Source organism: Bison bison, unplaced genomic scaffold (genome assembly GCF_000754665.1).
Source record: "Bison bison bison isolate TAMUID 2011002044 unplaced genomic scaffold, Bison_UMD1.0 scf7180017864289, whole genome shotgun sequence".
NCBI classification, from domain to species: domain Eukaryota; kingdom Metazoa; phylum Chordata; class Mammalia; order Artiodactyla; family Bovidae; genus Bison; species Bison bison.
The window spans coordinates 8,721,341-8,733,027 of NW_011494861.1; the positions used below are offsets into that span (position 1 = coordinate 8,721,341).

The 11,687-nt window shown below is 53.2% G+C and overlaps 1 protein-coding gene across 1 annotated transcript in view; it reads right to left on the bottom strand.

The window, feature by feature from the left end:
- Window positions 1-9,745, bottom strand: part of AJAP1 (adherens junctions associated protein 1) — a 60,445-nt gene extending 50,700 nt beyond the window's left edge. Inside the window, exons 1-3 of the mRNA XM_010850205.1 lie at window positions 9,641-9,745; window positions 9,387-9,499; window positions 8,140-8,957 (exon numbers count right to left, since the gene is read on the bottom strand). Coding sequence (XP_010848507.1) covers window positions 8,140-8,957; window positions 9,387-9,499; window positions 9,641-9,745 — 1,036 coding nt within the window. The remainder of the gene's footprint in view (window positions 1-8,139; window positions 8,958-9,386; window positions 9,500-9,640) is intronic.
- Window positions 9,746-11,687: the final 1,942 nt, after the last annotated feature.

The following is an 11,687-nucleotide window of genomic DNA, read 5'->3' on the forward strand; positions in this document are numbered from 1 at the left end:
CCAGCTGCTAAAACCCTTCCAAGGCAGAGAAAGGTCACTGGAGAGCTGCCATAGAGCTGGCTGTGCACCTGAACACCCTCCTCCTCCTGCTAACATCTTTGGGGAGCATTTGAAGGACATAAAATAAGCAGCATTCTCCCAGCACTGGCACTGTTCCATCCCCCAAAGGAGGTGGACTCCACCACGTCAGCGCTACCCAGGCCCTCCCAAGAGCTCCACGCTCCACCAGGGTCAACATCGTCAAGTCTCAGGACAGCTTCGCAGGGTGGAAGGCATTTCCCAGCTCTGCAGGTAGGGGAGCTAGGACCCGTTGAGGTCACATGTACTGTTGAGGACACACCACTGGCCTGCGGGCGGGCAGCCACGGCACAGGGCAGGTCTGGTCAAATCAGGGGCTCTCTCTGCTGCATACCCCCAACACCCCCCACCTCTGGCTTCATCCCCCATGCAGCTCCCTAGACAGACTCAGTATCCCTGCTGCTAAAGAAAACTTCTAGAAAAGTAAGCTTCCTCCTCTACCATTGCCAATCATCACCTCCTAACAACAGACTTTGGCTTCCCTGGTTGCTTAGTGGTAAATAATCCGCCCCCAATACAGGAGACTAGGGTTCGATCCCTGGGTCAGGAAGATCCCCTGGAGTAGGAAATGGCAACCCACTCCAGTATTCTTGCCTGGAGAATCCCATGGACAGAGGAGCCTGAAGGGCTACAGTCCATGGGTCGCAAAGAGTCGGAGTGACTGAGTGACTAAAAACAACAGCAGGCTTAAGTCAATGGACCACATGGAAAGCAAAGACTGAAGGCCTGGTGACCACAAGGCGTGTCCGCCACCCAGAGGCAGTTGGAACCGGGTCTCTGGATCTGGGCGGGGGCTCTAGGGAGCCCTGGGCTTCACTGGGAACCTACCTGCTGCAGGTGAGGGCACAGCTTCTCCCCAGATGTATTCACCTGGGCCATTTCACGGTACTCACTGTAACCCAGGGCCACACCTGGGCTGGAGGGGGCGGCGGTGGGAACAGGACGGGTGACATCTCACCCCAAACGGTGGCTCTGAAACCCCCTTCCCAGCATCTGCCTGCTGACCCTAGAGCTCGCCTGCACCTGAGAACTGCTGGGCCCACTGCTCAGCCCCCGGCTGGCAGGTTGTTGAAGCTAGAAGCCAGCAGGCCAAAGCTCCCCAAGGCCCTCCTTTCACTGATGACAAAACGGGAGGGAAGCAGCATCGAGGCTGTACCTCCAGCTCTTGGCAGAAGGCCACAGGGCTGCTCATGGTCCTGTCTCAGCTGTGAGCTAGCCCAGGGCCCTCACAGGTTTTCTCTTCCAGCTCCTGTTCTAGAGGCAAGAAGACCGTCCTGGCGTCGGCCCTCAGCCCCTCAACCACAAGACTCCCTCTACCAGGCAGGCTTCCAGGCTTCCAGGAGCACCAGGCTCCCCAGCCTCTGCCCCTGTTTACCCTCCCAACCCATCAGGACTCACCTCATCCTCTCTTCCTCCCCGATCCGCATTTGCAGAATAACAACTGAGCTGTAGCCTACATGGTGTTTGTCACATTCCCGCTAGTGTCCTTAACTGTCATTTGCCTCTCTTGTGCCCTTCCCTGTCTGGCTTTCCCAGAGAAATTTTTAAACTCCTTGAAAAGAGGGCACTGGGATGGGTCTTCCATTTCCTGGCCCCTCTCCACCCCAAGGTGCAACATTTAATGTCAACTAAGGAATGAACAGTTTCCTGAGCAATTGATCAGAAGCTAGAAACTCTGACACAGGTTCCCTTAACATAGTCAAATAAAAATGCTGAAAATGATGTTCTATCTAGTATTTAATCACAATGCTTAGAATCATTCCCCTGTGAGTGGATGAAGCCATAAATTCAATCCACCGTATATTAGACGGATCTGTGAGTGCAGTTCCCGTGAGCGGACATGTGTCCTACAGGGCGTGTCTCTTGCAACCCCCAGGCCCTGGGTGGCCGGCAGCCCCAGGGACACCCTTAGAGGACTGGTTTCCAGGGGGAGGAGGCATCAATCCAGGCCTCCTCCTGCAGCTCCCCAGGGCCTGGCGAGGACAACAGCCCAGGGGTGTGGAAGGCCCTGGCTTCCAGACAGAAAGTGCAGTATAGGCACCTGGGTTCCACAAGAATTGAAGAACCTTCCAGATTCCAAGGTGCTCTTAGAAGGAGAATGAAACCCTGAGGGAAACAAAGAACTTAAGAAGCACTCATTGCAATAGGTTGGAGCAGGAAGCATGTGAAGGGAATAAAAGGAACCCAGTGACAGAGTCATCTCCCGAGAATCCGAGGTCGGCTTTAATGAGTCAGAGCTCATTTATCCACTTGCTGTGAACACAGCTTTGCTCAGCAAAAGCAAGGAAGTGCCTGGGGAGGCTGGACAGGTCCAAGAGCTGTCGGCAGACACACAGGATCCCTGCCTGTGGCCAGGACGGGTCACTGCAGAACCACAGCCAATAGGACAGGCCACACCCCATCTACCCCGGAGGGTCCAATGAAGACCCTGAAGACCAGCCTCGTCGTCTACAGAGTTCAGCATGTTTAGCAAAGCTCCACATGCTCATTTGTCCGTTGATTCTCTTATACCAATTAAGCCACTCAAAACTTTTGAAGTTCATGAGTCATTTGCTTCAGATATCTTTAAATTAAGGACAGATTCATTTCCCTGGTAGCAAACACCCAACAAGTTATTTAAAAGGGGCTCAGCATCTAAATCGCCATCACAGCTTCAAACAGAAGGGGAATACCACATTTCTGTCCCTTCCATCTGCCTCTCACTCCCTTCTCCTCCGATTCAGGCATCTAGAAACTACTCCATCGTTATACAACTTGGTCCCAAGGTCTCCCCACTGCCGGTTCAAGTCAGCTGACCATCAGGGTGAGAGAAGACAACAACAGCCCATCCCACAAAGAGGACACTGAAGGCCCCTGGTGACAAGGACAAAGCAACCTGGAAATCACCCTTGGAAACGCATGAGTGGATTCCAATGTAAAAATCACCAAGCAGAGCTGGGAGGACGTCTGAGCCACGGCATCCTTGAGCTGCCGGGCGTCACGAATCTGTGATTGATCCAAATGGGGACAAAGCTTGAATGATGATGGGGACCTTGGCCTCCTGAGCAGTGCACCTTCCCAGAGCTGTGAGTGTGGGCCGGTAGGGAAAGTGTCAGCTGTATCTGTGCAGGCAGGGGGCCAGGGGCCGGCGGGCTGGGTCGAGGACTGGCAGGGCTGGGAAATCTTCACTGAGTACTAACTACAGCCATGAACTTCAGCAAACTCCGGGAGATGGTGAAGGACAGGGAAGCCTGGCGTGCTGCAAGCCAGGGTCACAAAGAGCCGGACACGACTCAGCAACCAAAACGACAACAACTGTAGCCAGTGCCCAGGAGACACCATAGCGGGCAAAGGCGGGGACTGAAACCAGCTGCCTTAAATTCCCCACGGCTCCCTTTCCCAGGATTAAGATTAAAGCCTGGGAAATGACTTTCTATTTTCCCCCCGGGAGACTCTGTGATTCTACACTCGGAACACGACCAGCAAGAGGGCTGTCACAGAAGGAAGGCGCTTCGCTGTGGGGAGCTCTCCCCTCCAGCCTCGGGTGAACTGCTGACCGTCTGACATGCAGCCTCTGCCAGCACCACGTGAGGCTGGAGCTCAACGCCTCCATGAACCTGAGCCAGGTGATTTTCCATCCCAAGCAGCTCCCGGCTAAGCATCACCTACATCTTTGCTCGGAGTACCAAGGTCAGTGATGAGAACATGGGGACCTCATCTAATGACCTCATCAAGTGAACTCACCACGAGAAGATCAAGTGGAGCAGAAAGCCAGTGATCATCCAAGAATAATAACCATCATTGTCAGCACCCTCACCACCAGTACCACCAGCACCGTCATCTCCATCATCATAATTACCATCATCTCCATCATCCCTATCATCAGCATCACCATCACATCCCGGTAGCATCATCATCCCCATCTCTATCATCACCATCATCATCACTACCACCACCATCACCCCATCATCACCACCACCATCATCATCACCCCATCATTACCATCATCACTATCACCACCACCATCACCATCACTCCATCATCACCACCACCACCATCATCACCACCATCATCACTACCACCACCATCATCATCCCCATCATTACCATCATCACTATCACCACCACCACCATCACCCCATCATCACCACCACCACCATCATCATCCCCATCATTACCATCATCACTATCACCACCACCACCATCATCATCCCCATCATCACCGTCTATCACCAGCACCATCATTATCATTACTATCTCTATCATCACCATCGTCACTACCACCATCATCATCCCCATCATCACCATCACCATCACTATCACCACCACCACCACCATCATTCCCATCATCACCGTCTATCACCAGCACCATCATTATCATTACTATCTCTATCATCACCATCGTTACTACCACCATCATCATCCCCATCATCACCATCACCATCACTATCACCACCACCACCATCATCATCCCCATCATCACCGTCTATCACCAGCACCATCATTATCATTACTATCTCTATCATCACCATCGTCACTACCACCATCATCATTATCATATTAACAGCAGCAAATGCATCCTGAGGAGCTGTTCTGTGACAGGCATTGTGCGTGAATGCTCAGCCCCTTTAGTTGTGTCTGACTCTTTGCAACTATTTGGACTATAGCCCGCTAGGCTCTTCTGTCCATGGGATTCTCCAGGCAAGAACACTGGAGTGGGTAGCCACCCCCTCCTCCAGGGGATCTTCCCAACCCAGGGATGGAACCCGAGTCTCCTGCTTCTCTTGCATTGCAGGCAGATTCTTAACTGCTGAGCCACCAGGGAAGCCCCATGACAGGCACTGAGGATCGGGCATATACTATCTCACTTAATTTTTACATTATGAGATGGTTTGTTGTGTAATTCCCACTGATGCACAAAGAGGAGAGGCAAGTCGTCCTGGTCCAAACAACTAATACAAATGAAGCCAGGGATTGGCATCAGGCTGCATCACTCTTAACCATCACACTAAAACTAGGAGAGATCTTCCAACCACTGTATGGCCCTTGGACAATTCCAGCGGTGTTTCTATAAAATGTTACCTCTGACAGATTTCACAGGGCTTCAAATCACCAGCCACCTGCCCTTTCTATGCCCACCAATGTCTGTGCTACAGAAAGAGAAGAAAACATAACATTCCCCTTCTAAACATTTCTCTACAGAAAGAAAAATAAAACAACTCCCCAGGGCTTCCCCGGTGGCTTGGTGGTAAAAAATCCACCTGCCAATGAAGGAGACACAGGTTCAATCCCAAGAAGATCCCACATACCTCAGAGCAACTAAGTCCATCCCCAGCCTTTGCTCTAGTCTGTGCTCTACAAGAGAAGCCACTACGAGAGGCCCACGCATTGCAGTGAAGACTAGCTCCATTCTCTGCAACCAGAGAAAGCCCTCTCAGTAACAAAGACCCAGCACAGCCAAAAATAAATAAATAAGGTTATTAAAAAAAAAAAACTCCCTAAGTCTGATTCTAGAGACAGTTCTTTGGACAATAGAATTGACTTAGAAAATTTTTTGTATTTCTTCTGAAAGCCTTAATTCCAGACTCGGAGTGCAGAGAGTGGGCAAGTCTGGGCCTGTTCGCCCTCGACATCTGTAACCCTCTCCTTGGAGTCATTTCTGCTAGGTATGAAAACAGCTGGTGTGGATGGAGGATTCTTGGTTGCCAGGCATCGCATTTTGTACTCAGGATTGATTTATCGAGGCCTCACAGCAACCTTTTAGGAGAGATATTTTGAAGCTCTAATTATGCTGATGAAGAAAATATAGCGAAGAGAGAAGGGAACTTTCCCAGAATCACCCAGCTATGTTCAGCAGATCTGCAGCTTAGAAGCAGGTACTGCTCACTACAGCTCACACAGCCTTCCAGACCACTGCTCTGGGATCCCCAAGGCCACTCTTGCTGGCCAAAAAGTGTGAGTCATGGTCATACTCCAAAGAGTTGGGGGGCTTAGGTCTGCATCTGACCACTAGGGGGATTCCCATCAGAGCTTGGGCTCTCGACGCTCTGGGGCTTGGTCACTTTTGTAGGACCAGTTGAGCATGGAGGAGCCCAGTTAGGGGAAACATCTCTGCATTTTCTCTCTTTTCTCGCCTTGAATTCAAAGCTGAGGACGGTGGGGTGCCCCTCCTCAGCATCCAGCATCACTTCCCAGAATGAGCATTTCTCTGCGTTAAAAGCAAACACACATATTTTCCCCCATTTAAATTTGTTGTGCTAAACAAATTAATCTAGCACCAGATTATATTATGAAGAACCATAAATCTTTTCCAAGATAAGCATCTGTCAAGTTGGATTAGCAATATCCAATGTACTGTGAATTAATTTGCTAAGCCTTATAATGGTGTCCTGGGCGTTTAACTTTAGTAATAACAAATGTAATTTGGAAGAAATGGGAACTCATTTTCTCATCCATGTCTATATAGTAAGTGACGTAGGCAGGGAGATGACAATAAATGAATGCACCACTAAATTCTATTATGATGATGGCTTGGGAGTTTATTGAGGTAAAAACTAATGCTTTGTAAACTGCCTCTTGGGTGCTTGGCACAGAAGTGAATGACAGTCTGTGGATTCCAGAAGGAGGCTACAGGAGAGACGGCTGAAGCACAGTCCTACAGACCCTCACCCATGATGCTCCCAAGCTCACAGCCTCCATCCCTCCATCCTGGTCCATGGCCCCCAGCATTGAGATGGAGCTTGGCTTTGCATCCATAGATATGTTGCTCTCTAGGGAAGATTGCTCAGGATAAACTGCAGCTCTCTTGTCCAGGTGAAGAGAGGAAGTAGGTCATGGAACACCCACTCTATGGAAACCTGTCCAACTAATGACCATAGCCTGCCTGCCGGCCAGTTTGCAAAATCTAATGCACACGCAGAATGCAAGGGACAGCGTGGCAATTGGGTTGCACAGGGTTCCTGAGGAGCAATTCTCTCTGTCCCCTGGGTTCTGAAAAGGACCCGTGTCAGCTCCAAGGAAGTAGAGAGGCAAGCCGGGGGTCGGAGAGGCTGCACAATGCCCCCATCCCCTTCCTGCTTATGCCCTGGAATTAGTGTCCTGTATTACAAGTTAGCAAATACTACTACTGGTCAAGAATGTGCATGGACAGTTCCAAACTAAACCTGAAAGTCATGATGGGGCCTGGGGCCACGGCCTGTTCACAGAAGCCAAGGATGCTAGCAGTGGGTGGCAACAAATGGGTCCAGGATTCTGGGCTGTCCCTTTGCCGGCCTGAAGCCAGCATATACAAGGGGCTACTAGAGAAGGGAAGTGCTTTGGTCTGGGAGATTTCCAAGGGCTACTCCCTTTGAAGCAACTGGAGGAGTTGAGAAAGAAACAATGACGATGCAGTAGATATTTCAAAATCAATAATTGTCTGCATGCACCTAGAATGACACAGGCAGAATTACAGCCATCTGTCTGATCTCCATCCTCCAAACACCTCTTAACCTGACCTCAGCGACAAGATACCCCAGAACCCGAGTCAGTGTGCACAGCCTCAGCTAACACTGAAGGGGATTCCTCCTGATAACCTGGCCTCCGTCTCTCCTGCTGTTTAAGGTAATTCTTAACTCTGGGTTGGTCTGGTAGTTGCCCCTCTGGAGGGCTGCACCCTGGAAAGTTTCTGAAGATGCCATACACTCTGCCTCCATCAGCAGATGTGCTCACACCTGACTCCAAGGCTGGTCCCAGAGATTAAGTTCTAGCATTTGAGAAGATGCTGCTCCATGTCTGGTGGGGCTCAGAACACCCCTACAAAGGCAGGGTGGGTACATGCCCACCCCTAGGTCACTACTAGGAAGAGACCCTCTCCCTTCTCGCTTAATCCACTAGAAGAGCCTGGCCACTCCTCGTAGAGCATAACCCATCTTTGCCAGGACATGGACATGTGCAAGTTTATGGACACAAAGTTCCCCATCTCACCCTCAGGTACGATGGCTTTAGGTGCTCCTGCTGGAAAACAGGCAATCCCAGCATTGTAAGCCACACCCTCCCAAAGCACCCCACAACCCAAATCCAACCAGAGAAGAGGTGGGCGTACCTGAGGTCTCCCCCAGAACCCGCGGGGGCTGGCTGTCTTGGCCACTGTCTCTGCTGGGACTGGTGGAAGGCTCCGTTGTGCTTACCCCAACTGGGATCCTACTCCTGGGGTCCAGGGGCTCGGTGACCCCTTGAGTCTGCAGTGTCACGGAAGTGGCCGTGGTGGCTGTGGCGGTGGTGGTGGCGGTGGCCACAGTTGTCTTCCGCGTTTGGAAGATGGAGACCGTGGTGGGGCCGTAAAAGCCCGGGAATGTGTTGGATTCCAGGGCCTCCTCCTCCCCCGTTGGCCCCCAGGCAATGAACTCCGTCTCCGTGGTGGGCCTGCTGCCCCGGAAGTCAAAGCTGTTGAAAGCAGGCCCCTGTAGGTGCCTCTTCCCCCGCCGCAGGAGGGCCTGCTGGTCCGTGGGGGCCCCGCTGGCCCCTGCAGAGGAGGAGGAGGTGGGGGAGGAGCCCAGGGAAGGGCTGGATTTGGCAGCAGCTGGGGGCTTGGCCAGCCCCCCTTTGGGCCCAAGAGTGGCCTCCTGATCCCTGGGTCTGTGCGCCCGTCGGGCCCGGGGACTTGGCATCTGTCCATGACTGTGTCCGCGCTCCACGCGGGGCGGTCGGGGGCTCCACACAGGAGCAGGGATCCGGGCGGGCTGTCCACTCTTAAAACTCCACAAGCGAGGCGGCCGGTGGGGTGGCCGAGGCAGTAGCCGGAACTCGGGGCCCGGGCCCAGGGACTCACACGTGGGCAGATCCAGGGCAAGCTGAAACATGGCTATAAGGATCCAAGCATGGCTTCCTAGGGAGCAGCCGGGCCAGCGGATGAACATGGAACTGCATGGGAAAGAGAGAAGAGGGTTAGTGGGGGCCTCCACCCGGGGGGCTCTCTCCACCCCCACTCCAGGTCAAGGAAACACTCTCCTAGTAACAAGCCCTAATCCCAACTTCCAAAGAGGAATGGAACCCTTCGTTAGTCCCCTTCAAAGGCCAACTCATGTCCGCTCTGTTAGCATCGCTGAAGGACAGGCCCAACCTCATTCGTCAGGACCCACTTCTCCCCGCAGGAGCTCTCCCATACTTGGCCAGCTGATGACAAGCTGGTGTCAAAGAATCCACTTACAGGAGGGACACTGAGTCCCCAAAGCCCCCAAAGAGATGATGACCTCAGGGGTCTTCCATCCCACTTTGCTTTGACCTAGAATAAAACAGAGATACAAAGAGGGAACCAGGGAGGGGACAGCAGAGCCAGCAATGTGTCCACACACTGCGTCCAAGCCAGGCACGTCGCTCTGGGTCACAGAAGTCCCCACTCGCGGGTGAGTGATGCTAAGCTCACAGCTGCCAGTCCTGACGTCTGGAGGGACGGGGGTTTCAGCCTGTGGGGCATGTCGCTCTGGGTCACAGAAGTCCCCACTCGCGGGTGAGTGACGCTAAGCTCACAGCTGCCAGTCCTGACGTCTGGAAGGACGGGGGGGTTTCATCCTGTGGGGCTTCCCATGGGGCATAGAGTCCCACACCTGCTGCTCAGGCCGGGCCCTGTTCCCTGCCACCCCCACCCCCTCGGCCTCCTGTTTCAGTCGGATGCGTCTATTTGAAAGCAGGCTTGTGGCCTCAAATGCCATGATGTGTGCACAGGGAGAGCTGCTGACTTGTGGCTGCCTCTGGATCTCGCTCAGAAGAAGATGTGCTGCCCAGAAGCGGAAAGTTCGTCAAGGCACCAACTCCACCAAGTGCTTGCTCTGCTGACATTGACCTCCCATGTAGGTGCCCTGGCAAACCCTGTCCCCTGCGTCCTCAGCGTGGGGAGGCTGGGGAGGGCACGCAGGGCTGAGCATGTGCTGGGCCTGGGCAGGATGGAGCCAGGTCAGGATGTGGCCACACGCAAGGTAGGGGAACCCGGCCCCCAGGTCCTCCCACCTGCTTAGTTAGATAATTGAGGGCTGGGGACAGGTACCCTTCAAAATCAGAGCTCATCACCAATGTCAAATCTGAAAATTGAAACAAAGCTAGAATTTAGGGATGGTGGCGGGCAGGGGTGGGCGAGCGTGTTCAGTGAGCTGAGCTGCCAACTGTGCTCGGAACCAGGCCTGTGGAAGCGGAGTTGGACAGCGTTTCTTAGCCGGGCTGTCATATGACTTTAAAAGGGACTAATTCAGCCCCTGAGTGAGTATGAGGCTGTCCACGTGCCCGGGGCTGACCTATGCTCGCCAACACCCAGGAAGGTGCTGTGCCCCCGACATCCGTGTGTTGAAAGAAAGAAACTTGTATTAATGAGTGCTAATTGCCAAAAAAGACAGATCCCAGAATAATAAGGCCTTGGTTTTTTAATCAGAACGAGAAAGTGCTTGGCTGCAGAAATTAGGAACTGCTCATTATGCTAATGTTTCCGCATCAAGAGGCTGCCGGTGTGCAATTTCTCGGCATGGCCAGCCCAGGGCGGTGCAGGGACCAGGCCAGCCTCGCACACAGAGATTCAGGTCAGCGAGGGGTCCCTCAGGCGCACACCAAGGGCAGCTCCCTTTGAGGTTTAGAAGCTCAGGTTCTCCCACCTGTCTGTGCATCTAGACACAAGCCCAGCCCCCAGGGAAGTGAGACACTGCTTCCAGCAGGCGTGATCTGGGCTTGGAGGATACCACTGGCCACCCCCAGGCACCACAAGGCAGCGCTGAGCACCCTCAGCCTCACAGACACCCCTAGGCCTTATAAGGATCACTGGGTTTCACCAGGCTTCACCAGGAACTCCCATGCCTCATCTTGTAACCTCAGTCTTCACTGGGCACCACCAAGTGCCAGCACCTTACCAGGTGTCACTAGGCCTCACCAGATCCCATCAGGCACCCCGAGACCCCACCAGGTACTACCAGGAGCCCCCAGGTCTCAGCAGGTCTCACCAGGCTACACCAGGTACAATCAGGCCCTGCTGGTACCACCAGGCCTCAGTAGGTGCCACCAGGTTACCACTAGGCCTTGTCTTGTAACCTTAGGCTTCACCGGGCACCACCAAGTACCACCACCTCACTAGATCTCACCGTACCCCACCAGTCACCAATAGGCCCCTCCAGGTATGACCAGGAACCCTCAGGCCTCCCCCAGGTACCTGCAGACCTCACTAGGCATGCCCAGGCCTCTCCAGGCACCCCAAGGTACCACAGTCACATCCGGCCTCACCAGGCTGAATGAACAACAGCTGTACACAAACCCACTTGCCACCTCTACCTGGAGAAGTATCGGCCCAGGAAATTAAAACAGCAGCCCCTGAGCCTGTGCCTGCCTGCCCGGCATAACTTCACACGCAGGATATTTCTGCCATTTTCCACCAATCATGAGCTGTAATTGGTTACCATGGAAACCCTCTTTTCCATGCCACCCAGCTGTTATGTAGAAAAGCCAGGCCATCACAATGGCAGGGAGAGCTGGATGTATTTTTCCTCTTCCAGTCTAGTCTCTTTTTGAACTGGTGGACTTGTTCACAGGGAAAACAGGAGGCCAGGTTAACAGGTCAGGACAGAGGCTCCACCCACCCTACCCCCCACCCCCAGTAGCCAGGAAATGCAGGGCTCAGGG